Raw genomic sequence first — 27,604 nt, 5'->3', positions numbered from 1 at the left:
GACAGTGCAGGACATATCAGGCTCTTCCTCACTACCCTTGGCTCCCGTTCTGCCTCTCTTCATTGTGTGCACAAGTTTCTGCTTCTCTCTCTCCACCACTTACTAGCTCATTTTAGTGGCACCAGGCCTCTGGTATCTTCCACGCTGCCCTCACCCTGAGGCAGAGGGCAGGGGTTGTCTCACATGTGCTCTGCCCTACCCATACCCTCATATTGACATTCTTCTGGTTTTTCATACATGGTTTCCCTAAGCAGCCCTGGCTGCCCTGAAAGTCCCTCTGGGAACCAGGCTGCCCTCGAACTCAGAGATCGCCAGCCTCTGCCTCCTAAATGCTGGGATTAAAGGTGTATACCATCACCTGGGCTTGTCTATTTTTTTTTTTTTTTTTGGTTGGCCTCTTGAGACAGGTTCTTACTGTGTAGCTTTGCTGGACTGGAACTCCCCATGTAGGTCAGACCAGCCTCAAACTCACTCAGAGATATGCCTGCCTCTGCTTCTCGAGTGATGGGATTAAAGGTGTGCACTTTGTGTCTCGTGTCTAGCTTCAGATTCTGTTTTTATTAACGTTATATGAGGTCATTTTCATAAGATTATTTTATGTGGGGCTGGAGAGATGGCTCAGCAGTTAAGAGTACTCACTGCTCTTCAGAGGACCCAGGTTCAATTCCCAGCACCCACATGAGACTGTCTCTAATTCCAGTTTCAGGGGATCCAATGCCCTTTGGTAGGCATTACCTGCATGTGGTTCACACACACACACACACACACACACACATACACACACATAGGCAAAATACCCATACAGAAAATATAATAATTTTTAAAAGGGATTATTTTATGTGTACAAGCCTGCACAGGCAGCATTTGTATCCAGGGAAGTCAGAAGGCCATGTGGGTGCTAGGAATTGAGCCTCGGCCCTCTATAAGAGCAGCCAGGGCTTTTAACCTCTGAGCTGTCTCTCCAGCCCTGAGTTAATTTTTCTCTTCTGAATACCAGCCCCTAATTGGATATATAATTTGCAAGTATTTTCTCCCATTCTATAAGATTATAAGATGTCTCTTCACATTAAAGATGATGTTCTGGTTTGCATGTTTAATTTTAATTTGGTTTTTTGTTTTTGTTTTTTGTTTTTTTTTTGGTGGGGGGATATCTCAAGTAGCTCAGGCTAGCCTCCAGCTTGCTAGGTAACTACAGCTGGCCTTGAAATCCTGTCTCCTCCAATACCCAAATGCTGGTTTCGGGGTTTCAGGTAGACACCACTACACCTGACATTCTGATGTCCCGCCTTTTTCCAACAACAATGTTTTTTCAAATTCTTGAGGTGAGACAAGATGGTTGGGTGAGTACAAGTGCTTTATGAACAAGCACAAGTACCTGAGTTTACATTAAAACAAAACAGAACCAAAACCAAACAAAGTGAGCATGACAGTGCTCACCTGGAGCCCAGTACTTGGGCAGGGAGGTACAATAGGACTCTTGAAGGTCAGTGCCAGTCAACCTAGCTGTAAAATAGGCAGCTCCAGGCGAGGTGACAGAGGAAGACACTCAAAACTGGCCCTTGGCCACTGTGTGCCCACACCCATGTATATGATGCAGAAGCCTCTGACTCGGGACCTCCGCTTTGAGACGTAGAAGACATGGTGGATGTGGCTAGAAACAGGGAGGTTATGAGGGAGGCAACAGCACAACCCCGTGAGGAGCAGGGTGTAGGCAGGCAGATCACAGCAGAGCTTGGCCAGGCATGAAAACAGCGAGGCAGGGGAGGACACAGGGCGGCACACCTCAGCTGGGAAAACATGCTCCTTACTTACCCCCAGCGGAGGGACCCTCAGTCAGTAATTAGTGTCACTGAGGAAGCAGGACAGGGCTGGGGTACAGTTCAGTGGTTGGGCCTGTATCTACCGAGTATGAGGGGTGGGATCCCCCCTTCCCCCGTTCCGCAGAAAGAAACTACACCGAGACAAAGCTTACCAGAGCTGCCATTATTTAATGCCCAATGATCACAACAGAAAGAAACTTACTGGTTGTTCAAGGCGGGACTTTGGGTGAGACCAGGGAGGTAGGTAGGTGACCCACATGGAATCCTGACCCAGGAACTCCAGACTCCCCCGCCCCCAGGCATCCTAAAACCCACAAGACTTTATATCTCCTAGGAATCAGAGGCTAGGCAGACCTGTAGCCACGATGATCCCTGAAGAGCCTTCTGGGAACCTGGGTGAAGCGGGCCTCTGCTTACGACAGAAACAAGCAAACAAACAAAAATCTGCTTCTAACCAACCGCAGGGGTTTCAGAAGCGCTGAAGCTACAGAACACCTGATGCCAGCATGATCAAACTCTGTACAACGCTAATCTGTGCGGAAGAGAGGCTGAGCATGCGCAGGGAGGAGAGACCACAATGCACCCCCCTGAAATAGTTTACAAACTCCCCACCCTCACAGCCACGCGTCCACCATGAGAAGGGACTCATCCTGACCTCTTCTGGTGCACTACCAAGCCTATGTACAAGTTTCATTCTGCTGAGTGCTCTGGGGTCCCCAGGGACATCACCAGGGGACACTGACAGGCCGGGGACCTCCCCGAAGAAAGTATTCCCCTCAGAAAGAAGCCGGTAGCTTTCCCTCCCTAGTGTGAAAGCTTCCCTAGGGCCTAAAAGACATACCACTCAAAACAGCGTTCCCAATGGGGAACACCCCATTCTTTTAAAGCATTCTAAGGGACTTAAGAGGTCTCAAGTATCATTGGCAAGAAAGGGGCGAGAGCTTGTTTCCCAAGCTAGCCTTGGGCTTCTCCCCGGAGGTCCAGCCCCTTGACCAGGCAGGATTGATGGACTCTCAGAGATCAAAAGGCAGCTGCAGGGAAGACCTCCATCCATCCCTGTGCTGGGCCTTGGGTGACTGACCTTGAATCTGGGCTGCATTCTAAACCTCGCTCCAGACAGGAACTACAGCCCTCTTCCCTCTAACCCTAGCTACGCACCCAGAGCCCAAGGCACGGAGGTCAGCCATCTCTGCTCTCAAAGCTGGTGCATAGCTAAATAGCAAAGGCCAGGGACCAGCAAGGCTGTCTCCAGCCTCACGCGCAACAAACTAGTTCCCAGGTAGCACCCTCATCCCTCAAGGGTCCCCTTGTGTCTTGAGCACACTGGGCTTTCAGGGTGGTCTGAGAAACCACCCCGTGCTTGGTAGAGACCCAGGGACATCTCTGTAGCAGGGGTGTCTAACATGCAGCACGGGCCACAGACACCTACAAAACACAGCCCAACACTTAGTTGTAAACGTACTTAAAACATCATGAGATTTTTTTTTGGTAGCTTATCTTTGCAGTTCTTGAGGGTGAACGTTAGAGACGACAAGGTCACATATGTCAAAAGGTTGGACACTCGGTGTAAAAGTAGACAAGTTTCAAGTGGGGGAGTTGTGAGTCACTGGCCACTCCTCTGCCAGGACTAACTTTGTGCGCCCAGGAGGCTGAGCCAGGTAAGACGCATTACCCAAAGCAGGCACCAGGACACATTAGCTCAACATCCAAACTTCAAAATCCCAGTCAGCCAGCCAGGAGCTACCTGGCATAGCCGACTTCATCTTTTAAATCAATTTAATGCTACAAACTTACAACGACAATAACCACAAAAAAGTGCTGCCCCATTGAGGCCCTGAGGAACCCAGGCTCCCTGAGGGTAGGTGGAAGGCCTCTCAGACCCCATCACCCCTGGGTATACCTCTCCATACACACGGCCTTGGTTAAGCCCATTCTCCCTCCAACCCGGGAAAGGCAAGAGAGAGAAGCAGCCTCCTGTCCCCATCTGAACACAGGATCCCTGCATGGTCAGTCTGTGGGCCAAACAAGTGAGACCCTGAGCTCTTCCCAGATCTCCACGCCAGGAGAGGTGGCAGGCACCCGCCTCTCTCCTCATGAGCTGCTGAGGCCTAGGCTGCAGGGAAGAGCACCCCACTCCTGCCGCCTCACCCCCTCAGCAGTCCAGTGAGGAAAGGTGCAAACCTGACCCCAAGCTCCCGTCACGTCTGACCTGGGGAGTGAGGTGAGGGCTTGGGACAGCGGGTATTTAAGGAATCTCTCCCTCCAACAATTGCAACCAAGAAACAAAATAATCCTCTCAGGGAAACATAGGCCGCCCCCAGGGTGTTTCTTGTTTTCTTCTCAAACTTCTCTCTGCCTCCACCTTCCAGGTTTCTGACCCACACAGAAGCTCTGAGGAAGGGCATCCAGGAGCCATGACACGTGCCCCCTGTTTTTCTCAGGAGCTCTTCTGGGCTAATTCCTGAAGGCCTACATTTATATTCCGAGGCTCAGGAAAGCTGAGATTCAACAGGAAGCAAGCCCCCCTTGGCCGCCTCCCCCAGAGTAGGTACTAGAACTTTCTCTAGGATGAAGAGATGGAGATTCCCAAGCTGATTCCTCAGCTGGGCCTGGCACTCACTAAAACAACAAGTCTAAGTGCAATTAATATTCAAGCAAACTGGATAGTCTCCTCAAGACCCAGGCACCACTATGGGGGTGGGGGCAAGGAGTTGGCCTAGACCCCTGGAAGCCCAAGATGTGCCCTTAGGCAGTGGGCATGGGTGGGCCTGTCTGAGGAGAAACTAGAACAAATCTCCCTGCTAAAACTCAGGGTGGACAAACAAACAGAACTCAACTTGAAATAAATACAAAGGCGTTAAGTGCTTCTTGAAAAAGCCAGGGCCCTACTGCCCCTCAGGAGGCAGCGGACCCTTTCCCTGAACACGGCCACCTGCACCTGCAGTCCTTCATGAAGGGCTCAGAGGGTCAGAAGAGGAGGATCAGGGCTTAGCCGGACACACTCCTCGGCCATATCTTCCACACCTCCCTAGCTGGTCTCTACCGGAAGGAAGGCTGGGATGGAGTCGCTCACACACACAGAGGGTGACACCGGGTGTCCGATGTCCCCCCATCCGGGCAGAGAGCTTGTCAATCTGTCTGTGAGGAGGTAGAGACCGATACAGGACTCTTCAGTTAATCAACAGGTCCCCAAGGTCATAGGAGTCAAAGAGGTCACTGATCCCTTCCCCCTCGTCCATGCCCCACAGGTAGTCGTCCTGGTCCAAGGGCGGGGAGAAGTTGATCAGAGGCGAGCTGGCCGCCAGGATTGGGGACAGGAACTGGTCCTCAGTCTGTTGCAGAAGTGGGTGCGACAGCTCCAGCATGTTGTCAGTGGCTTCCAAGGGGACGAGGGATGGGGCTGGCAGCGGCGGTGGTGGTGGCGGCGGCGGTACCGGCTGGGGCATCAGTACTGGTTTTGGAGACAAACAAACAAGGGTCATGACTTGCCTTGGGCACTCAGGACCATCTTCCTGCTCTCTGTTGGCTGGCCCCTTCCTCCATCTCTTCCCCTCAATGGCCTGGGGACAACCAATCTCTCCAGGGACCAGTCACAGAAACCTCATTCTCCTGTGCTCTTCTCCCCTCCACTGGGCGCGCAGTGACCTCCTCCCAAAAATCCTACCCAGCCCGGACTTCTGTATCCAGTCCACCCTGCTACCCTACAGGGCTGCTACGGAAGCCACTTTCTGGTTCCTTCATTTCCAGCTTCCCCATCTTACATCATTACATCAGCACACAACAACCTGATAATGCCTTTCTTTACAAAGCATCCCCCTGGGCTGAAGAGGTGAACAGAGGACCTGAGTCGGGTTCACGGCGCCTACGCCTGGCAATCAGTAGCTCCCGATCCCAGAGACCAGATGCCTTCCTTGGCCTCTGTGGGTACTTGTGTTCCACACACAAGTGAGCAACAAAAGATAAAATAAACCTTTTTTTAAAAGCATTGACCCTCCCACCCACCCCCAAGGGGCCACCCTTTCAACAAATGGTCCTGCGAGAGTGGGATGCCCATTTGCAGAAGACGGAAGTCGGACCCTTACACCATTTCTCAAAATTAGCTCAAAGTGGACTAAAGACCAAACACAAGATCGCAATCTATTAAATTCTTACAGGAAAACCTAGAGCAAAATTTCATGCCAAGTATGGTGGCTTGTGCCTGGTGGTTTTGTGTGACAACTTGACACAGGCTGGAGTTATCACAGAGAAAGGAGCTTCCTTGAGGAAGTGCCTCCATGAGATCCAGCTGTAAGGAATTTTCTCAATTAGTGATCAAGTGGGGAGAGCCCCTTGTGGATGGTTCCACCTCTGGGCTGGTGCTCTTGGGTTCTATAAGAGAGCAGACTGAGCAAGCCAGGGAAAGCAAGTCAGTAAGAAACATCCCTCCATGGCCTCTGCATCAGCTCCTGCTTCCTGACCTGCTTGAGTTCCAGTCCTGACTTTAGTGATGAACAGCAATGTGGAAGTGTAAGCTGAATAAACCCTTTCCTCCCCAACTTGCTTCTTGGTCATGATGTTTGTGCGGGAATAGAAGCCCTGACTGAGACATGGCTTATGCCTCTCATTCTGGCCCGTGACAGGCAGAGACAGAAGTACGATACATTTGAGACTACAGAACAAGATCCTGAAGCAAAACAAGGGCTGGGAGGATGGCTTAGTGGTTAAGACTGCCTGCACTATGAGTAGGAGGACCCGAGTTCGAATCCCAAGTACCCATATAAAAGCTAGTATAGCTGTGTCTATAACCCTAGAACTGGAATACAGACACAGGGGATCCCGAGAGCTCACAGGCAGCCAGTCTGGTCAAATAATAGCAATTTCAGATCTAATGACTGCCATCTCTAGGCAGGGTGGCATCCAATTCAGAGGGTGATAGAGGGAGACGCCTGTTGTCCTACTCTGGCCTCTGCACAGGCATGAATGTGTATGCATAACTATATATGCACACACATGCATGTGCGCGCGCATACACATACACACACACACACACACACCACATCAATTGTAACTACCATCATCACCGAAGCCTGGGGCTGAGAACATGACTCAACAGTAGAGCCTCTGCCTAGAATACGCGGGTCCCGGGTTCGATCCCCAGCATATCACAATAGTAACACATTGCTAGGATTACTGTGTGTGTGTGTATGTGTGTGTGTGTGTGTGTGTGTGTGCATGCAGTACCAGGAATGGAAGACAGGCCCTTGTACATGCTAGGCAGGAGGCACTCGACCACTTAACCTTCCCTATTCCTGCTATTTAGAGACAGGGTCTGAAGAAGTCGCCGAGGCTGTCCTTGAATTCACCCTCGTCCAGGCAACCTTCTCACTTATGACCCTCCTGTCTCAGTCTCCCAAGAAATGGGGAATCCCAGGCTCTTGCCACTAGACCAGGTGAATACTTGTGCGTTTGTTTATCTAAATCTCTTGAGTCTGGGTCCTACTGGGTTGCCAAGGTTGGCCCTGAATTTCTAGCTTCAAGCAACCCTCCTGTCTCACTTGTCTTCAAAGCCTGTCTCTACAGGCTCCAACCCAAGTGTCCCAATTTCAGATCCTCAGAATAGATCTCAGAATATCAGAGCCAGGATAGGAGTTAGAAGCAACTCTTAGTCAAGTCCCTTCTACAATAAGGAAACTGAGATCACACAGGTTAGCCATTCCCCCCAGAGATCCCAGAACCTTAAATCCCAAGACTGCACTCTCCGCTTTGGGCCTGGCCTCTGGCTCTCACACCTCAAAAAAAGACTCTACTTTGGGGCTGGAGAGATGGCTCAGAGGTTAAGATCACTGGCTGCTCTTAAAGAAGACCCAAAATTGGTCCCTAGCACCTACATGGAGGCTGCAGGGATCTCGTGTCCTCTCCTTCCCTCTGCCTGGCACTGCATGCACGTGGCAGGCACACACACACACACACACACACACACACACACAAAATAAAATAAAATAAAATAAAATAAAATAAAATAAAGGAAATCTTTAAAAACAATCAAACACCTCCACTTCAAGCTGGAACGTGCAACTCATATCTGTATTTTTGTGAGTGTGCACAGAAGTCTGAGCGTGCATATAAGCGTATGTGTGCGTGAATGTGCAGGGAAGTATATGTATATGTGTGTAAGTGTGCATGTGAGTGTGTGTGTGTATGAATGTGCATGGAAGTATGTGTGTGAGTGTGCATGGAAGTATATGAGAGTGAGTGTGCATGGAAGTATATGTGTAAGGGTATGTGAAGTGTGTATGTGATTGTGCATGGAAGTATATGTGTGTGAGTATGCATGTAAGTGTATGTGAGCGTGCCTGTAAGTGGGTGAGTGTGCATGTAAGTATATGTGTAAGTTTGAATGGAAGTGTGTGTGCGCGTGCAAGTGTATGGGTATGAGTGTGTGTGGAAGTGTATATGAACGTGTATGTGTGTGAGTAGACACCTTCATGACACCTTCCTTTTCATCCTTTCAATATAAGTGTATAAGTGTACAATTTCCTTTTCCTCCACTTCAGCAAGCAAACTGGCCCCGCCCTTGCCGGCCCCAGGGCCTCCAGGTTTTCTTGCCAGCCTCCACCATTGGGGTCAGAATCCAGGACCTCAGCGGCCAGACCAATGCTCTACGCCTGAGCTCAGCTGCAGGGCTGAGCTCTGAGCTCTGGGCTTACATCGGAATGCTGCTGCGAGGCTTCTACCACTGTCCCCATGCAAGGTCTCAGGGACAGCTAGCGCAGGAAGCTCTGACTCCTGAGAGCCGTGCACATGTGGATGGCTGAGCAAGAGGGCAGAGTGCGGGAGGGTGAGAGGGTGGGGCACTGAGGCACGAGTCTGGGTTAGAAGATAGTGACTGGGGAGGTGCCCAGAGAGACAGATGGCAGGCACACAGAGAAGCCCTGTCCCTGAACAACAACACCGGAGAGATCCCTGAAAGAGTTCTTGTCACAGATCTTCCATCCACTTGCTGTGAGACCTTAAGGAAGCCACTTGCTGTCTCTGGGCTTTAATATGGAATGAGATCACAATTATAAACTTCTGTAAAGGGCTGGACAGTATTTCCTGTTTTGTGGGATACAGAAAGCGTGTGTAACACAGTTGCCCTCTACCCAACTCTTTTTTTATCAGATGTATTGACTATATTTTATGTACAAGCATTTCGCCTGCATGTGTGTATAGTGCCATACGCATGCAGTGTCAGTAAAAGTCAGAAGAGGGTGTCAGGCCCACCAGAACTGGAATTATAATCGTCATGTCAATGCAGGGAATTGAACTCATGACCTCTGCAAAGACAGCGATGGTGCAGCAGTTAAAAGCACTGACTGTTCTTAAAGGACCCAGGTTCAATTCCCAGCAGCCACATGGCGGCTCACAAGCATCTGTAATGGGATCTGACGCCCTCTTCTGGGAGTCTGTGAAGACAGGTCACTCATACACATAAAATAAACATAAAATATAAATAAACAAATGTTCCTAACACCTCAGCCATCTCTCTAGCCCCACCCCTCAACCCGTGAAAAATGCAAACACCAAGCTAAGGGTGCAGCTCAGTGATAGAGGACTTTTCTGGCATGTGCAAAATTCTGGGTTCAGTTCCCAGCCCAGCCAACAAAATAAAAAGAAAAATGAGGTTCAAAATCATCATTAGCTTACTGGTCTTAGACAGAAGCCAACCTATGTTGTGTAGAACTTCACACCAGGTCTTCACTACCTGACCAATTCTTTAGACACTATGGGACAAGACACTATGGTTCAAGGCACTTGCAGCAAAGCCTAGTGACCTGAGTTCAATCCCAGGACCTACACGGAGGAAAGAGAAAGACCCATTCCTGAAAGTTGTTCCTTGATGCCTACATGTGGGTGGGATGTGCACCACACCCTAATAAATAACTGTAACAAAAATTAAAACAACAAACCACTAGGGTTCTACTTAAGAAAATTCTTTTTAGCCAGGCAGTGGTGTCGCATGCCTGTAATCCCAGCACTCTGGGAGGCAGAGGCAGGCGGATTTCTGAGTTCAAGGCCAGCCTGGTCTACAGAGTGAGTTCCAGGACAGCCAGAGCTACACAGAGAAACCCTGTCTCGGAAAAAAACAAATCCAAAAAAACAAAAACAAAAAAAATTCTTTTAAAAAAACAAAAGTATAATGCCACAGTCTGGAGGAACCCGTTCACGGGACCTGGGGCAGACTCTCAGGAGAAGGCAGGGCCATTCTGCAGAGGTGGCTTCTGAGTCATTCACTAGCTGTACCCACCACCTCCCAGCCAGGGGAGAGCCCTTCCGGGTTTATTCTGAGCCTGAGGACACAGCACTGGGCCCCTGCAGACCAAAGGTCACCACACCACTGGGCTGCCTCCCAGTGATCTGTCCTTGGCTAAGTTGTCACACCTCTCTACCTTGGTTATCTAATGCTAAACCAGAAGTGAGGAGACCTCCTTCAAGGTGTGGTATGGAAACAGATAGCCCAATATGGAGTCATGGGGGTGGGGGTGGGGTGGGGGGGGACACTACTTAGCTACTGTCACCAGAGAAAGTTCTGAACCTTCCTCTGGAAATCCAGTTAACCAGGTGTGGAGGTTAACCCTTAGTCATCCTATCACTGGGGAGACAGAGGACCTCAGCTATGACATGGGTTAGAGAGACCTTGTCTCAAATAATTAAAACGACCTGGGACCAGCGAGGTGGCTTTGCCCGTAAAGGTGCTTGTGTCTAAGTCTGCGCATCTGGGTTCAATCCCCAGGACCCACATGGTAGAAGGAGAGAACCAACTCCTGCAAGTTATCCTCTGACCTCCACACGTGTCATGGCAGGCTCCTGCCCACGTATACACACATCCACATACAACAATAAATACATGTAAAATAAATCTATAAAGAAGTAGTTTGTAAAACAGCAATAAAGACTCCGGCTAGGGACGCGACTCAGTTGGTAGCAGAGTGCGCACAGATTGTGTGCAAAAAGCCCTGGGTTTTCTTCCCAGCAGTACATACACTAAGTGTAACGATACATACCTAGAATTCTAGCACTCAAAAGTTTGAGGCTAGCCTGAGCTACATGAGACCCTATGTCAAAACAAAACAAACAAATAAACAAAACCTCACTAGGAAGAATGGCACATACCTTTAATCTCAAAACTCAAGGCAGAGACACTCCCTGAGAGTTTAAAGCCAGCCTAACCTTCAGGTAATGACCAAGAATATTAAAGTAATTCTGTTTCTAGCTCTCTGGGGTTTGGGGTGGTAGCCAAACGCATAAACATGTTCTGTAGCAAAAGTGTGTGATGTAAGGCGGAGGGCCACAGCTTCAGAATGGCTATTTAAAATGACTTAAGCCCAGCGTGGTGGCGCATGGCTTTAACTCTAGCACTCAGGATACAGAGGCAGGCGGATCTCCAGGTTCAAGGCCAGCCTGGTCTATAGAGTGAGTTCTATAGAGTGAGTTCTAGGACAGCCAAATCTACATAAAGAAACCCTATCTCAGAAAAACAAAAACAATATTATATTTGTGTTATGTGTATGAAGATGTTACCTATGTGTGTGTGTGTATATGTGTATGTGTATATATCATATGGGGAATGAGTATGTGTGTGTACATGTGAGTGTGCGTGTATGCATGTGTGTGTGCATGCGTGTGTGTGTGCATGTGGGTGGGCATGAGGGCATGTGTGTGCGTGAGTGCATGTGTGTGTGCATGCGTGCGTGTGTGCGTGCGTGAGGGCATGTGTGTGCGTGAGGGCATGTATGTGTGAGTGCATGAGTCCATGTGTATATGTGTGCATGTGTATGTGAGTGTGTGAGGGCATGTGTGTGTAATGGCATGTGAGTCCATGTGTGTGTATGTGTGCATGTGTATGTGAGTGTGTGAGTGCATGTATGTATGTATGTATGTATGTATGTATGTATGTATGTGTGAGGGCGTGTGTATGAGTGCATGTGTGTGCTCACGCACTTCTAGTGCTGGGAGGTACCCAAAAAAGCACCGGCTCCTCTGGAGCTATACTTACAGATGGCTGTAAGCCACCACGTGGGTGCTGGGAACTGAACCTGCGACCTTTTGTGCTCTTAGCTGCTGAGCCATCTCTTCAGCCTTGGCTATCCTAATGGTATAAGAGTATATTGAAATGTATAGACTTCGGATTTGGTTCATTTCAGTGCATCATCTTTCTTTCTTTCTTTCTTCCTTTCTTTCTTCCTTTCTTTCTTTCTTTCTTTCTTTCTTTCTTTCTTTCTTTCTTTCTTTCTTTCTTTCTTTCTTTCTTTTTTGGTTTTTTTAGACAGGGTTTCTCTGTGTAGCCCTGGCTGGCCTCGAACTCAGAAATCCACCTGCCTCTGCTTCCCAAGTGCTGGGATTAAAGGTGTGCGCCACCACCGCCCGGCTGCATCATGTTTCTTATTTACAAAGTCTTTATGATAAACTTTTAATTAAAATATCTTAAAAACCCACTGTGGGTTCAGTGGCTGTGGCCCAGTGCCCACTTACCTAGGACGCATCACGCCCGGGTTCAACTCCCACCCCACGCACATGCCACTGCTGCCCGGGGCTTACTGATCACCACGTGCTTGGCGGTGCGCCACCCTCACGACAGTCATGGCGGTAGAAATAACAGTTATTGCCGGGCCAAACATTCGGTTTACATTAGTTCACTAATCCTTTTAATAACCCGAGAGTTAAATATTAACTGCTCTTGCCCAACTTACAGATAAGGGGATGGAAGCAGAAATCGTCAGAGGGCGCACGGCTGTGGGGACAAGCCACCGAGCTGCCCCAGCTCCCCCCACCCCACCCCGTGAGATAGGGACACGTGTGGACTTCACAAAGTGTGAAGCTCAGGGTCACACAAGAGGGTACTGGGCTCCTCTGCTGGTAGAAGGTTGGGTAACTGACAAATGCAGACCCCCAAAGAATTAGAGGCACGCCCACCTCCCCTCCCAGGGAAGGCCTACCTGAAGACTCTATGGTTTCTGCAATCCCAGAGTCAGAGCTGCAGCCGGGCTGACTACAGTCAGGGACGGGGCTGAGGGAAGAGGTGGAGGAGGGGAGGGCCTCCTTGGCAGGACTGTCTGGCTCCTGGCCCTCCTCTGGGCACAGGTAGACTTCAATGGGGCCTTGGGTACTCTTTAGATAAATCTGCAGGCTCTCCTAGAGGAGGAAGAGAAACCATCTTACAACGATGGACACAGACCCCACAGGTCAGTGGGTTCGAACAGACATAGGTAGCGCTACCCACACGAGCGAGCTCAACCCCAGCCTGACACCAGCGCCCTGCCCTGCTAAGAGGACATCACCATTCCACTGCCTGGCCTGCAAAGTCTCCTTGTAGGGAGGACACCCCGATTGTCCTTGGGGGAAATCAGCCCTTCCTACCTATGTGCTGCCATGAAGATTGTGGAAATCGCCCTCCAACTCCAGTGACCCCTCCTTGTGATGGGAGAGCAGGGTCATGTGGTTCCCTCAGAGGGTCACACAGCTGAGGTCAACCCAACCAGCATTAGGTACAGGGCATGAGGCCAGAAGGTCCCTTCCTCCCAGGGCGGCTGAGCTGTTGTCACACGAGCTTTCTATCACAGGAGGGGAACCCTCTTGAGAATAGCACAGAGAGGCAGGCAGGGGTGGACAAAGCCCTCAGGCAGTGGGAAGCAAGACTTGAGTCACTGAATTCAACTTTCTTTCCAATCTTCAGATCCTGGGCTTGTCACCAGTCTTCCCCTTTCTCACAGGCTTAAACCAGTTGGACTGGGTTTCCCTACCCCTGTCCCTTTCCACTGTGTTTCTTTTTTTTTTTTTAAAGATTTATTTATTTTATGTATGTATGTTCTGTGTTAAGACACACCAGAAGAGGGCATCGGATCCCATTACAGATTGTTATGAACCACCATGTGGTTGCCGGGAATTGAACTCAGGACCTTTGGTAGAACAGTCAGTGCTCTTACCCACTGAGCCATCTCTCTAGCTCTCTTTTTTTTTTTTTAATTTATTTATTTATTGTATGTGAGTACACTGTAGCTGTCTTCAGACACCCCAGAAGAGGGTGTCGGATCTCATTAGGGATGGTTGTGAACCACCATGTGGTTGCTAGGATTTGAACTCAGGACCTTCGGAAGAACAGTCAGTGCTCTTAACCACTGAGCCATCTCTCCAGCCCTCCACTGTGTTTCTGTATAAGACAACAGTGAACACACACACTCACACACACACACACACAATTTCAGGTCTCTATGCATCACTTCATCTTGCACAAACCCTTGTGATCTCTGATACTTAGTTTACCTGTCCCATTGCCTGGGTCACCCGCAGCCTAGGTCAGGAGCTGAGGGATGGGGGCTCACCTCTGCAGTCTGGGTTCCTTCAAACACATCATTTCTGGATGTGCCACACCCTAAAACAAGCTGAGCACCACGTTCTTCTATAAAGCTTAGAACACCAACAGGCTGGGGTCTAGCTCACAGGGTGGATGGTTTGCCTAGCAGGTATAACGCCCTGGGCTCCAGCTCTTCCCGCCATTATCTAAATGAATGGATGCTGGAGGTGCTTATAATCCCAGTATTCCAGAAACAGGGCAAGAGGACCAGAACTTCAAGGTTGTCTTTGGGTACATGGTGAGTTTGTGAGGAATGTTGTCAAAGATGGACCAGAGAACTGAGATTTAGTGTGGTTAAAAAATAAATAAATAAAGTAAAATAAAATAAAATACGAAGGAGGATCTAGCCTGGCTTGTCTGTTGCTGACGAGGAAGGAAGTGACTCAGGAGCAGCCTCAGATGGAAAGCTGAGGATGACCAGCAGCCCAGCAGGCAGAGGGAGGAGCAGCCCAGCAGGCAGAGGGAGGAGCAGTGTGCACAAAGGTCCCGCACTGAGGATGCTGAGTTCCAGATGGGTTGACGTGGCCAAGAACAGAGACATGAAGGTGGCTAAGGAGAGGAACCGGGGAACCCTCAGCACGGGCTTTACAGTATTAAAGAGTTCACTCTGGAGCTGGAGAGATGGCTCGGTGGCTTAAGTTACCCACTGCTCTTCCAGGGAACCCAGATTTGACTCCCAGAGTGCCCACATGGCAATTAACAAGAGCCTGAAACTCCGGCTGCAGAGACCCAATGCCCTCTTCCGAACTCAGGGCTATAGCACACACAGAGCACACAGACAACATAGGCAAAACACCCAAACATACACATAAAAATCTAAATAAATCTCCAAAGGATTAATAAAATAAATAAATAAAAGAGAATTTTGGTCTTGGGATAGAGATCCCTTAACGGAAAAGTACCTACTATCAAGACTAATAATATATGAACGAGAAAACTGACTTCTACTAGTTGTCTCTCATATCCACACATATGCACACATGTGCGAGCACACACACACACACTGACTAGAAAAATAAAATTTAAAAAGAATTTTTTTTTTAAAAATTTGATCTTGTGCCAGGAATCTGCCTCTGCCTTTAAAACCAGCATTTAAGAGGCAGAGGTAGGAAGACCATGAATGTGGGGTTCGGCTGGGCTACACAGTGTGTTTAAAGCCACACTGACCCACACAGACAAGCCCTGTCTTAAAAAAAAAAAAAGTCAAGGGCACGGGTACAGCTCAGTAGCAGAGAATGTGCAAGCCAGGCCCTGGGCTGCAGCCTCAGCACTGAAGGCCTCAGTCCTCACCTTCAGCGAGTGAGGAGCCTTTCCAGCCCTAACAGCAAACATCCCAGAGGTGCCCTCAGGCCAGGGCTGTCTCCAAGGTTCCTTTCCGTTTCAGACACTTCCGCCCCAGACACCAGAATGGAGCAGAGGAGCTTGGGACTAGGAGTGTCAGTCAATCTCTACAGAGAGATTCAGGACCTTCCCACCCTGTTCTCCATCCTTCTAACCTCTGCTCTGTCCGGCACTTCCAATCTGGTCTGCGGCGGGGCCTTAACGGCAATCACTGTTTGCTCCTTGAAATTGCCCACAGCGCGGATATCCTGGTAGGTCACATAGGCCAGTGTAGGGGCAGAAAAGTTAAGAAAAGTAACCTTGTTGAAAGCCTGTCAGGCCTTGTTGCACCTCCCCTCCTAAGCCTACCACATCTTCACACACGATGCAGCTCAGAAACACTGCCAAATGACCACAGATGGTTCTTCGAATAGCGCAAGCAACCTTCCACCCCTGGAAAGCGAACAGATTACATATCCAGGGTGAGTGTGGCTGTTTGCAATTGCAAGGAAATGGGAAATGGGACTGGCCTAGATGCCCATCAGCAGATGAATGGATGCTGGAAATATGGTATATTCTCAACGAATTCTATCGGCATAAAGGAAAATGAAAAGGGAAAGATAGAGGAAAATGTTACAGGAAGTAGGGTCATCTAGGCTTAGAAAAAGACACTGGCCTGGTAGTGATGGTGGCGCACACCCTTAATCTCAGCACTTGGGAGGCTGAAGCAGGCGGATCTCTGAGTTTTGAGACCAGCCTGGTCTACAAGAGGGAGTTAGTTCTAGGACAGTTGGGGCTACATAGAGAAACCTTGTCTCAAAAAAATAAAACAAAACAATAATAAGAAAGATAAACCCACCATCTTCCAAAAAGAAAGAGACCCTGTTGTCTCTTATGTGTGGCTCCTAACTGCTAATTTTTATGTATTATATATGAGTGGGGGAAGGGTAGAGGTCAGAAAACTAGAAAGAGTAGGTAGGGGGAGGCTTTAAGGGAAGGGTAATAGAGCACAAGTAATATGGAATATGGAAGCTAACGGGGGAATTCTAGGGGTAAGTTACAAGAAGCAGGAGAGTGTAAGAAGCAAGTAAATCAAGTAAAAATGTTCCCCGAGGATTGACCAGGGGCAAACAGCTGGCCTGAATGGCGGCTGCCTGGGAGACCCCAGAGGTTGGACCCTTGCTGCCAAGTGGCCCCCCAAACCTGGGGAAGCTAGAAGGTGACCGTCTCATCCTAAGGAGCGATGAGTATATAATTCAATAAGCCACGTAGGAGGATAATTGGAAACTCAATCTCGGACGATCCAGTCAGAAAAAATAGTTCAAGGTGCCAGCTTTTTGGTTTTATTTGGAGTTACAAGATTTAACGAGAAGGTCAGGGGCTGGAGGGCAGAGGCAGAGCCCTCAACTGTCACACACAAGGCTCTCTCTGCCCTATGCGGGACTCTTTGGGGAGCCAAAAGGGGAGTTCTAGGGGTGGGTTACAAGTAGGGGGTGGGGAGGAGATGGTGGGAGATGAGAGGGCCAACCTCAGTTAAGAGCATGTTTTTAGAAATGAAGGTTGGTGGGTCTGGAGAGGTGGCTCAGTGGATAAGAGCACTGGCTGCTCTTCCAGAGGTCCTGAGTTCAATTCCCAGCAACCACATGGTGGCTCACAACCATCTGCAATGGGATCTGGTGCCCTCTTTTGGTGTGTCTGAAGACAGCAACAGTGCAGTTATGTAAATACAATAAATGAATCTTTTTAAAAACTAAACTAAAATAATACAGACAGCAGGAGCTCAGCAAGCCTGAAGGACCTGAGCTGGATCTTCAAAGCCCACATGGTAAAAGACCTGACCCCTGAATGTTGTCCTCAGACCGACACAGACCTGCACACATGAGTGAGCGCATGACATACGTGTACCTACATACATACAAACTACATAAAGAAGGTCGAGATCGGCCTGGCCTACATAGCACGATGCACCCCTCCACACACAAATACATGTAATTTAATGAAAAGAAAAAGCATAATCAAAAAAAATAAATTAAGGTTAGTCTAGACTGGATCCAAACACACACACTGTAGGTCTTATCACCATATGCAGAGGGTACCAAACATAGTCCCTAAATCTTGGCAGGATCTCACAAAAGAAAAAAACCCAAACCAAACCCCAAACTTCCATAAGCTTGAGAGGAAAATACAGATGTGACTGTCCTGTAGAGGGAGCTAGTCCCTGTATGGAGGTAAAAAAAAAAAAAAATCAACTAAAGTATACATTTGAACAGCCAGCAGCCCTGCTCCCGCTCCCTCCCCCCTCCCGCGGAAAGGATATTTCTTGTTGGCATTATCTTCGGTCAGGTGCTTGAAGCTCAGCGAGCAGCTCTGAATGAGCCGATCCAAGGTCCGCTCCGCGTTCATCAGCTCCTTCAGCTCCTGCCCGAGCTGCTGCTGCTGCTTGGCGGGTCGGGCGGGGTCTTCAAATATTCCCCTGCCTCTGGGAACAGAGCAACCCCCAACGTCACGGTCCCCAGCTCAGGGCTGCCCTGCACAAGTGCAGAGGGGAGCTGGCGAAACTCCAAGGCAGGGCTATCCGCCAGCGGTGCCACCCCTACCCCCTCCCCCGCACTCCCCCGTTACGCAAATCAGTGGGGATGCCCAGCTCCCTGGGAACTATCGTGGACTAGCACTTGAAGCTTGGGGGGTAGGTTAGAGATAAGAAGCCTGAACCCCAGCCTCCATCAAATGGTAAGAAGTTGTTGACTTTAGCCTTGGCTCCGTTCCTGGGTTTCCTTAAGGTTCGTGCCAGGGTGCTTTCAGACCCTGGAGCAGTGGGGAGGAGTCTGACCAATACCCGAGCAAATTCCCAAAGGCTTTCCTAAGTCAAGAGAGGGATCCTGGGTCCCCTAATAACAAGGAGTTGGGGTCCTTTCTGGCTTGTGCAACCCCTAGATCCCCTCCGCTCTGCCCAGTCCCTTGGCTCGCTCTCGCTCCTACGCCAGCACTTTCCCACCTGCTCCACCCCACTCAAACACACAGGTTACGCTCCTTTGGCCACCTACCACCTACCGCCACCCCCATCCTGTACTTGTGCGAATTGCCTGTTGCTGGGGAGGGCACCCTAAAGCTCACACCTATTGGCTACTGTTCCTGGCCCCGCCCCCCAACACATGCACCCATTGGATGGTGCCGCGCGGCGGCCGAGCCCAGGCACTCACACCCACTGGATGTTGTTTTTGGACTTCTTGCGGATGAGCTGGATGCCCTCCAGCACGTTGGTGATGTCATATATGCGCCGCTTCTGCACATCCAGCACCTCGGCTGCCCAGTTCAGGTCCAGGACTCCATCCTCCGACTCGCTCAGGAGGTAAATGAACTTCTTGGTGAGCAGCCCCAGCGACGTGTCATAGCGTGTCTTCTCCCCAGGAGACTTGGGGGCTGAGGAGGAAAAGGCTCCACTCACACACTGCTCTGGGGGAGCCAGTCTGGGGTCTCTGCACGAGTTCAGATCTATTCCGAAACACCTTATCCCACCCTTCACCGAGAGCTGTCCAGCACGCAGAGCATCCAGGCTGGGGGTTGTCCACGGCCACAAAGACCAGCAACCTGTAGCCTCGGGGGAGGGAGACGCTCCAGGTCTCTCCGCTAGGGTGCGCTGTCGAGACCGGAAGCCGAGGGTCGCGACTCCCAGTTCAGAGCACCTTTCCACCATAGCTCAGAGCAGACAGCAACAGCTCCAGCAACTGCCTACTGTTCTGGCACTTTCCTTAAGGGAATACCCTTCAGGGCTGTACAGAAGCACAGACTGGTTAAGTCATTTTTCCGTTCCACTCAGCAGATAGCAAAGGAGGATTCAAATCCAGGCAGGCTCCGGCTTTCCTCCGCAACCATTACCATCTCCTAACAATTACACCAGGAATTAGGTGTTCCGGTTGGAAGGCAAGGACAAGCCTGGATTTGAGAGCATTTTTATAGATCCACACTTGCCTTTTCCTTCTATGCGTAGCCCGATAATTATCTGAAGGGGAATCGTGTACCATCAAACATCAAATGGGGGGCCAGGGCCGTGGAAAAAGGTCCCTTTCTCAACAAGGCTGCTGTTGCGACACCACTTCTCAGCTGAAGCGAATTAAAACCACAAGGGGATTTTTGCAATCAAATGACTTTAAGTCTCATAGAAGTTGGTGTCCAAACTAGTCATAGGAACTAGGTTTTGGTCTCAACTCCCTCAAGAAGGGGACTTGGGGATCCCTTAACACACAGAGGCCAAGCATTTGACACACATACTGTTTTGTGTTCGTGGCAGACATTAATAATCGAGCCACGTATCATTCTCTGTAGTCTTACTGAGCTTGGGGTCCTTCCGTCTTGGTTCTAGGTCACCTCCAATCAACCAATGGGAGAGTAAACTTCCTTATCATCCTGATCTACCGGTGCCTCAATCATAATAGATAACGAGGGTTCACAGGACCGTCATCATCCCTACCTTCATCCCTAATTCCTGACGTCTACATTCTATCTAATCCTATGGGCTCGTTAGGTCTCTGGGTAAATCCATATATCTCCTGGACATCCTGGCTTAAACTGCCAGGTTAACCAGAATATTGACTGGAAAATCTCAGAGGTAGGAATCCCCTCCCCTCCACCTTAGCTTTAGGAAGGCTCTAGCCCTGTGGTTCTCAGCCTTCCAAATGCTACAGTTCCCCATGTTGTGGTGACCAACAACCATAAAATTATATTTGCTACTGCTTCACAACTGGGATCTTGCTACTGTTATGAGTCATAAGGTAAATATCTGTGTTTTCTGGTGGTCCTAGGTGAGCCCTGTGAAAGAGGCGTTAGACTCCCCAAGGGGGTCTTGACCCATAGGTTGGGAACCGTTCGTTGCTCTAGCCCAACAGTCTGGAGACCTTCGGGTGGTATGGGCTGGGTTGTTCCAAGTTTCGTTTCCTTTGAATCACTTAGCAGTCTGTATGTGGGAGGCAGACCCTGGTTAGCTACTAATCCTCCCAGAGCGTTCTTTCAGAAAAAGGTCTGATTAACCCAAATATGAAAACTTTAAAAAAAAAAAAAAAAGCTCCCAAATAAACGCTAGTCATTGTGGTTAGCTGTGGGCTGCAGGTGCCTAGAGTATAGGAAGTTAGTCCTGACTCCACTGACTAGCTGTGTGACCCTGGCCAAGTCCTGAGATACCTCGTCAGTCATTGGGACATAATCCTCTATCTCCTGAACAGAATCAAGTATGGGAATACACAAGAAACCTTGGAAAAGGAAACTGTCTGATAGACTCCTGCGCTGGTGACTCAGGGAGGGGCTCCTGCCTCGTGCCGCCCCACCGTGGGGGCCCATTGGAAGCTCTTACTTTTGGGGCTTGGCAGACCATCCACGCGGATGCACTTCCCCTTGGGAGTCCGGAATTCGGGGACCGCAGGCCTCCCAATGCCCTCCAAGTCCAGCTTCCTCTTGGCCTTTGACAGACAGGGAGAGAGGGGAAGAGGAAGAGTTAGAGAATCAGGCCTTCCTTGGCCTTGTTTATGAACTGCAGCAAGGCTAAGAAGGCCACCAACAGGCAGCCATCTCCTCTGTGCTGGCCACCAGCCCTAGGTGCAGAGAGGCCGGCTGAACTTGGCGAGGAGATATCAATGCCCACTGAAGTGAGTGGCAAATTTTCTGAGGGACAAGTAATCAGGCTGGGGACCGGTCCCTTTCAGAAGCAGCTGGTTCCGACAAACCTGGTACCCATCGCAGCTCCACAGCTGGCCCTTATCAGGGTGGGGCCAGCATCCGCCCAGGCCCAGGGGACTTCCTGGCTCAGTGCCACACCCCAGGGAGGAGCCCGCATGGGGAAATAGTGTAAACGGTCCCCCTCCCCGTTTGGGCTCCAGCTTGAGGATCCTGGGCCTCCTGAATGGACCGCTTGTCATTCTTTCTTTACCGAGACACAATGAGTCCTTCCCCAGAGTCTTAAGGACAAGCAGCTGAGGCCCTCCTGCCCCTCCCTGTTCCCGCCAAGCTTGGGAAACACCTGCCAGGGGAAACCAAACCACAGCCCATCTGCTCCGCTCTACCCAGACACCACCCATCACCACCGCCACCACCACAGGGCCACAAAGAGGCTTCTAGCTTCCTTGCCCGGAAAGGGCCTCCTTGATGGTTTAGGGCTGGGCAGGGTGGGGCAGAGACACTAGGGCACTGGGACACTGGGCAAAGGGCCAGCTGGAATCTCCAGCAAGTCTGAAGTCTCACTGTGTGACCTAGGAACATGTGCCACCATCACTAAGGGCCTCAGTTTCCCTGCTCAGGAAAATGGGCAGTACATCATGACCTGGAGGATTGTGGAGAGGACTCTCATTAAGTTCTCAGTAGGAGATAACACAGTAGGGACTCAGGAAATACAGTCTATTCCTCAAACACGATTCCAGCATCTTCCTGAACACACCCTCTGGGCCCACTGAGCCTGCTTCCTTCCTTCCCTGACCCCTGGACACCTCCACCTCCCGCGTGAGAGAGAGAGATCTGTTTTAACACTTGGTGGTGAGGTCACGCTCTGCAGGGCTGAGCCTTCTAACTGCTGCTGAGCACAGCTGGCCTGACAGGTGTCAGCTCCCCTCCCTGACTTCTGCCCCCTCCAGGAAGTCCCCCTGGACTGGCACAAGAATTCTGCTCACTGCTTCCAGGAGCCTGGATGTCTACCATCTCTCCTCCATGACTCACACAGAATCCAAACACTTCCCTGCTCGTCCCTCTGAAAGAGTCTCCTGAGTATTCCTTACCTACCTCTCAACCGGCCAAGTCCTAGACTCTACGGGGCCACCTGTCACCAGAGAAAGTCCACCCCCCATCAGGACCCACTGAAACCCGCTATATAATCCAAGCTAAACTCCAGCACTCAGCTCTGATTAAGTCTCCAGCCCCACCAGTACCCACTGTGCGGCTCTTGTAATCAAGGCTAGGTCGGACTCTGTCTTGACAGACAAGTGGGTACAGAGAGGTTAAGTCACATAGACAAAAAGCAGAGCCAGGGTGTGGACCCAGGTCTGCCCAACTCCGAAGCCACGTGCCAGTCTACAAGAGCCACCCATCGCACTCCCCCAGAAACTGCTAGAGCGTGGCCAAGGGCCGGCTATGCCATCTGCTCCCAGCACCTCACACATTCACATGCTGCCTCCTCCTCTCACCCTCCCTCGATTGCACACTCATTGCAACTCCAGGGTCCCTAAGTAGCAATGTGTCCCCCACCTAAGGACACCGGCCTAACACCTTTGGGTGCTGCCCAGAAAGAAGTCAGCGTGAGGTTGGGTTGAGCTTGCAAAGGCCAGATGGCACCGGGAGAGGCTGAACACAGGCCTTGGGGTCAGATGGGGTCAAAGCTAGACTTCTCCCTCCTTAGCCAGGTGAGCTGGGTGGTCAGATAACTTTGACCCACTTAGAGAGTTGGGCCAGTCTGCTCGTGCTGAGGAGTCCGTAAGGCAATGCAGCAGGCCGGTGCAGCGGCTGCAGCCACCGAGCAAAGGTAGTGAAGCTCAAGGGGGGGGGGGGGGCTAGGTAGAGCAAAGGTCTGTGGGCACACTTGAAGCCAGTGCGGCTCTAATCTGGACCCTCTGAAGCAGCCAGCCCCTGGTTAGGATTTAAGCTGCTTGCCAAGCCCTTATATGTAGAATACACCCCTTCCTTGCTCAAGAGCCTCAGAGGAACAGAGGAGCTGGCGGGAAACAAAGGGAGCACGGGGATCAGAGATGGGAAATGATGGGCCCAAGGTCACACGGGCAGGGACCGGGGTCTCCTTTCCAATCTAGAGCAGGAACTGGGATGAAAAAAAAAATGTAGGGACCACTTTGCTGTTAGCTCCAAAGGAGCTGACATGTCACCCTATCCCTGAGCCTGTATGTCATCTCCAAGTCTGGTGGACTTTTAAAAACTATAGGTGGAATTTTAAAAACTATGTGTTTGTCTTACAATCTAAGCCAATGGAGAGGCTGAGGCAGAATCCTTTTGTTTGTTTTGAGACAGGGTTTCATTATGCAGCCCTGGCTGTCCTAGAACTCTCTATGTAGACCAGGCTGGCCTCCAACTCACAGATCCACGTGCGTCTGCCTCCAGAGTGCTGGGATTAACGACCTGCGCCACCACACTCAGCTGGATCCAGAACGTTCAACAGTCTTCCTGCCTCAGTTTCCCCAGAGCTAGGACTTCAGGAGTATATGTATGTCAAGCTTAGCTGGGTCATTTGAGCCTAGGCATTCAGGACTAGCCTGGCAACAGCGAGACCCCATCTCAACATCAGCCAGATGTGTGGCGCAGGCCTTTAATCCCAGCACTCAGGAGGCAGAAGCAGGTGAATCTCTGAGTTCGAGGCCAGCCTGGTCTACAGAGTGAGTTCCTGGATAGTCATGTGGACAACACAAATTAAGAGGCAAAGAGAAACCCAGAAGAGCCCCCACAGTCCTCACAGATACCAGAGAAAGGACCCAGAGAAAATGTCACGAGCCTGGGTAGAGGTGAGACTCCACAGGGAAGTTTGGGGGTCTTTGCTAGCGGAGAACTAAGCCCTGGCCTGACCTCTACAGCGCCAAGGTTGTCATCTCGCAGGCAGCCAGCTCCCCAACAAATCTTGCTCACCCCACAGTTTGCAGCCACAAAGCAGAAGGCCACGCCCAGGGCTGGGCTTGGAGCCACTCCAGGTCACACCCTTGTAAAATGAGTAAGCAGGGGGTTAGGCCTGCCCACGGGGCACTGGGGCCCCAGGATCTGGAGATGGACCAGACATGGTCTCTGGGCCTGGCAGGCTTTTAGGGCGTCTGATGCAAAGATGACACCCCCTCCCCCACTTCTTGGCCTTGTGAGTTGGGCAAGTGACTTCACCTCGGCTTGCTTCCCTCACCTACAGAGAGCCTCCTCATCCCTTAACCAAGCTAACCGGTGCAGAGTGCCAAGCAGGGTTTGGCATGTGAGAGCCACTCTGGCTAAGATCCCTGAACCCGCCCTGGGAGGGTAGAACAGACAGATGCAGAGTCGGTGGGGAAGTTCAAACCCCAGCTGTTACTGACACTCTACGTCTAAAAGCAGGTGGCCAAAGGAGAGATTAGCCCTCCGAAGTCCCTTTTCCCGGGGAGGGGGGCACCTAGCTCTTAAAAGAGCAGTTCAGGGGCCAAGCATGGCTACATGGAGAACGGACTTGTGGGGTCATTTCACTGGATGACCTCTGACCCTCAGTTTTCCACTTCTAGACACACGAAGCTTCTTCCTGTTCACAAGCTAACACAAATGCATTCGGCTGGAAACTGCCGAAGAGAAGGCAGAGTGACACAACAGTTACCCTCAGTTTCTTGACCTGTAAAATGGGCATGACAACGCAACCGTGCCACTTCCTGCGCTCCCATGGAAGGAAGGGATCCTGGGAGGTAAAAAAGGGGACCTCACTCCAGAGGCAGAAAATGAGGCTCTGCCTGTAGCCAGAGAATTGGTCTCTGTGGCTCCTAAGATCACGGAGGTCTGAGCCTGCCCTGGAGGGGCAGGACAGAATCCACAGGTCAGACGAAACGCCCTGGGGACACAGGGTGGTCTTATCCACACCTCACAAACACCATCTCCCCTCCCTGGCACCTCTGTCCAGACCTGGAACTGGAAGTAACCGAGGAGACACGCCAAGGAAGGTCTATTTTCTAGAAGAGGAAACGGGGTTGGGGGTGGGGGCTGTCAAGATGGCTCAGTGGGTAGAGGAGCTTGCCACCAAGTCAGACCGCTTGAGTTTGATCCCCAGGACTCACTCAGGAAAAAAAAAAAAACACTCTGAAAAGTTGTGTTCTGACCTCCAAACACAATGTGGCACAAACAGCCCCATCCCCCACATAAATGTAATTTTAAAACTTTTTTTTTTAAGAAGAGGAAACAGAGGCCCTGACTTACAGTGATGACCAGAGCTGAAACCAGCCACCCCAACCCTTCCTCCAATCTCTCAGGCCCTTTCCTATCTGTTTCCACAAACCCTGTACTCCAGCCCAACACCACCACACCAGGCCTTCCCTGACAACACATCTCCAGCACTAAGGAGAACGCAGTCCATCTGAACAGGAAAACCCAAGAGACTGAGTACATTTGCATCTGCTCCTGGGTATTTCAGAGGATGACCAGGCTGTGGAGAGGACCGAGGACAACACCTGAGAAGGAGCAGGCTAGACAACTTTGTCCATACCAGGCTGGACCAGAGACCTGGGAGACCTATCCGGATTTAAAGTCACCAGGAAATCCCACAGGCCAAGCCCCTGGCCTGAAATAGCAGGGGCTGGTTCTGGCGCAAACAATGAAAGAATGAATGAACTGTAGCATCGTCGATGCCTTGAGGGCTCCCTCAAGGTCACGCAGGCGCTAGGGGCACTGGGCTGGACGTCCAGGCTCCCCGTCCAGTGCTCACTGCATTCCCCAACAGCAGGCGAGATTACTTCAGGGAGTCGGAAAATGAAGGGGTTTCTTCTGTTGCCAGTCCCGCTTCCCCCCCACCTCGACCAGCTGTAATCAAGCTGTACGGCATCCCAAGCACCCTCTTTCCTTTTTCCCCACCCAGACACGTATATGGGAAGTACAGGGGGGTCCCCAGCATTACCGGCAGCCGGCCTGCGGGTACACATCGCACAATTTGGCCCTCGGGTCCGTGGGGAGTGGCGTCGAGGCAGGTGCCCAGCGCCGCAGAGGAAGGCACCGTCTGCGTGTACAGCGAAGTGTAGTAGGTGGTGGCGGTGGTGGCCGGACAGAGCTGGGGGCTGCTCAGACCCGAAGGCCACAGCTCAGTGGGGTTCAACGTCGGCAGGCTCTTTGTGGGCTGCGCCGTGGCCGGAGCCAGGGTCCGCGGCGCGCGCAGCATGGCGAGTGCGGCGCCCCCTACCCACTCGGGTCTGGCGCGCGCGCGGGGCACCTGCGGGCTCTGCAGCCGGCTGCACCGCGGACGCCGGGAGCAGCCGCCAATGGACGCCCGCCGGGCAAGGCCGGACCCTCCCCTCCTGGCCCGCCGCCCAGCGCTGCCGAGCTCGGAGATCGCCACTCGGAGATCGCGCGGCACCGGTGGCACTGCCAGGGGCTGGCCCGGCCCGGCCCGCGCCCAGAATGTCTGTGCGCCCGGGGTCACCCCGGTGCGTGAAAGCGTCCCGGGATGCCCACGGACCCCCGCCGACACTCGAGTGTTCTGACCCGCGAAGGGTGTCCTGTGCGCCCCGCTGAGCTGTGTTCACCCTCTAGTTCCCGTCCCTTGCTTGGACTCCTTTTTCTTTTCTTTCTTTCTTCTTTCTTTCCTTTTTCCTTTTTTCTTTTCTTTCTTCTTCTTCTTCTTTTTTTTTTTTTTTTTTTTTTTTTTTAGCGCCAAACTACGTGCCGCCAAATTCGGATCTCCCGCGGAAAATGCCGCGCCTCGATTGGCTGCTACGACATATATAGGCTCCTCCCACCCTCCCACCCCCGGAAAGGCTTAGTCTAAGAAACAACGATTACGACAGGAGCTTAGTGGCTTAAAGGAGCCGCGACATCTGCAGACTTCAGCGTCCTCTTGTAACAGCCGGCGAAACTGAGGCAGGAGGTGCATCTGGGACACCCAGCTTAACGACCGACAGTAGAGCGGAGTGCGCCGAGGAATGGACGTCTTTTCCCTGGGGGTGGGACCAAACATTGAAGAGTCAGCCTGGACCTGAGCCTTGACCCTCAAGTGCATTTCCCTGGCCACAAAACTTTTTGTTTATTCGCATTGTTGCTTAGTTAGATTAAATCGTTTATTAATATATTAATTAATATAACGAATATATCCCCTTTCTCTTCGAATGAAACCCAGAAACCTGTTCCTCCTGGCTTTAATTGGCAGAGGGGCAGGGAAGGGTGTCACCACCCTTTCTTTCTTCAGGAAAAAACTAACCTCTATTGAGCGCCTACTGTACGCCAGTACAGTACACCAAGATTAGACCATTACATGTGTTATGTTGTTTAATTTATCCCATAAATACTGAGAAGTGGGATGGGTAAGACCAGAGAGTCGGATAATTTGCCTGGGGTCATTCACGGATTTGCTGATCCGAGAGTTGGCAGTCAAATGTAGGGCAGTCCTGGTGGGGAGTCTTTGTTCCAGTCAAGCGCG

General features: G+C 51.0%; 1 protein-coding gene across 2 annotated transcripts; it reads right to left on the bottom strand.

The window, feature by feature from the left end:
* Positions 1–1,968: 1,968 nt before the first annotated feature.
* E2f2 (E2F transcription factor 2) lies at positions 1,969–26,759 on the bottom strand. Of its 2 annotated transcripts, XM_052177770.1 has the most exons (7): positions 26,093–26,759; positions 20,855–20,960; positions 18,711–18,930; positions 17,828–17,989; positions 15,687–15,801; positions 12,776–12,971; positions 1,969–5,271 (listed from the first exon to the last, which is right to left on the bottom strand). In XM_052177770.1, exons 1-7 carry the CDS (start codon positions 26,348–26,350, stop codon positions 4,991–4,993), a joined length of 1,338 nt encoding a protein of 445 aa, XP_052033730.1. In that variant the 5' UTR covers positions 26,351–26,759; the 3' UTR covers positions 1,969–4,990. The 2 variants fall into 2 exon arrangements, with proteins under 2 accessions (XP_052033730.1, XP_052033731.1); XM_052177771.1 differs by lacking the exons at positions 18,711–18,930; positions 20,855–20,960; positions 26,093–26,759 and adding an exon at positions 18,506–18,540.
* Positions 26,760–27,604: the final 845 nt, after the last annotated feature.

The sequence above is a fragment of the Apodemus sylvaticus genome, chromosome 3, assembly GCF_947179515.1.
Source record: "Apodemus sylvaticus chromosome 3, mApoSyl1.1, whole genome shotgun sequence".
Lineage (NCBI taxonomy): Eukaryota > Metazoa > Chordata > Mammalia > Rodentia > Muridae > Apodemus > Apodemus sylvaticus.
Note: the sequence above shows the minus strand (reverse complement) of the source record. Positions and strands in the feature narration are given on the sequence as shown.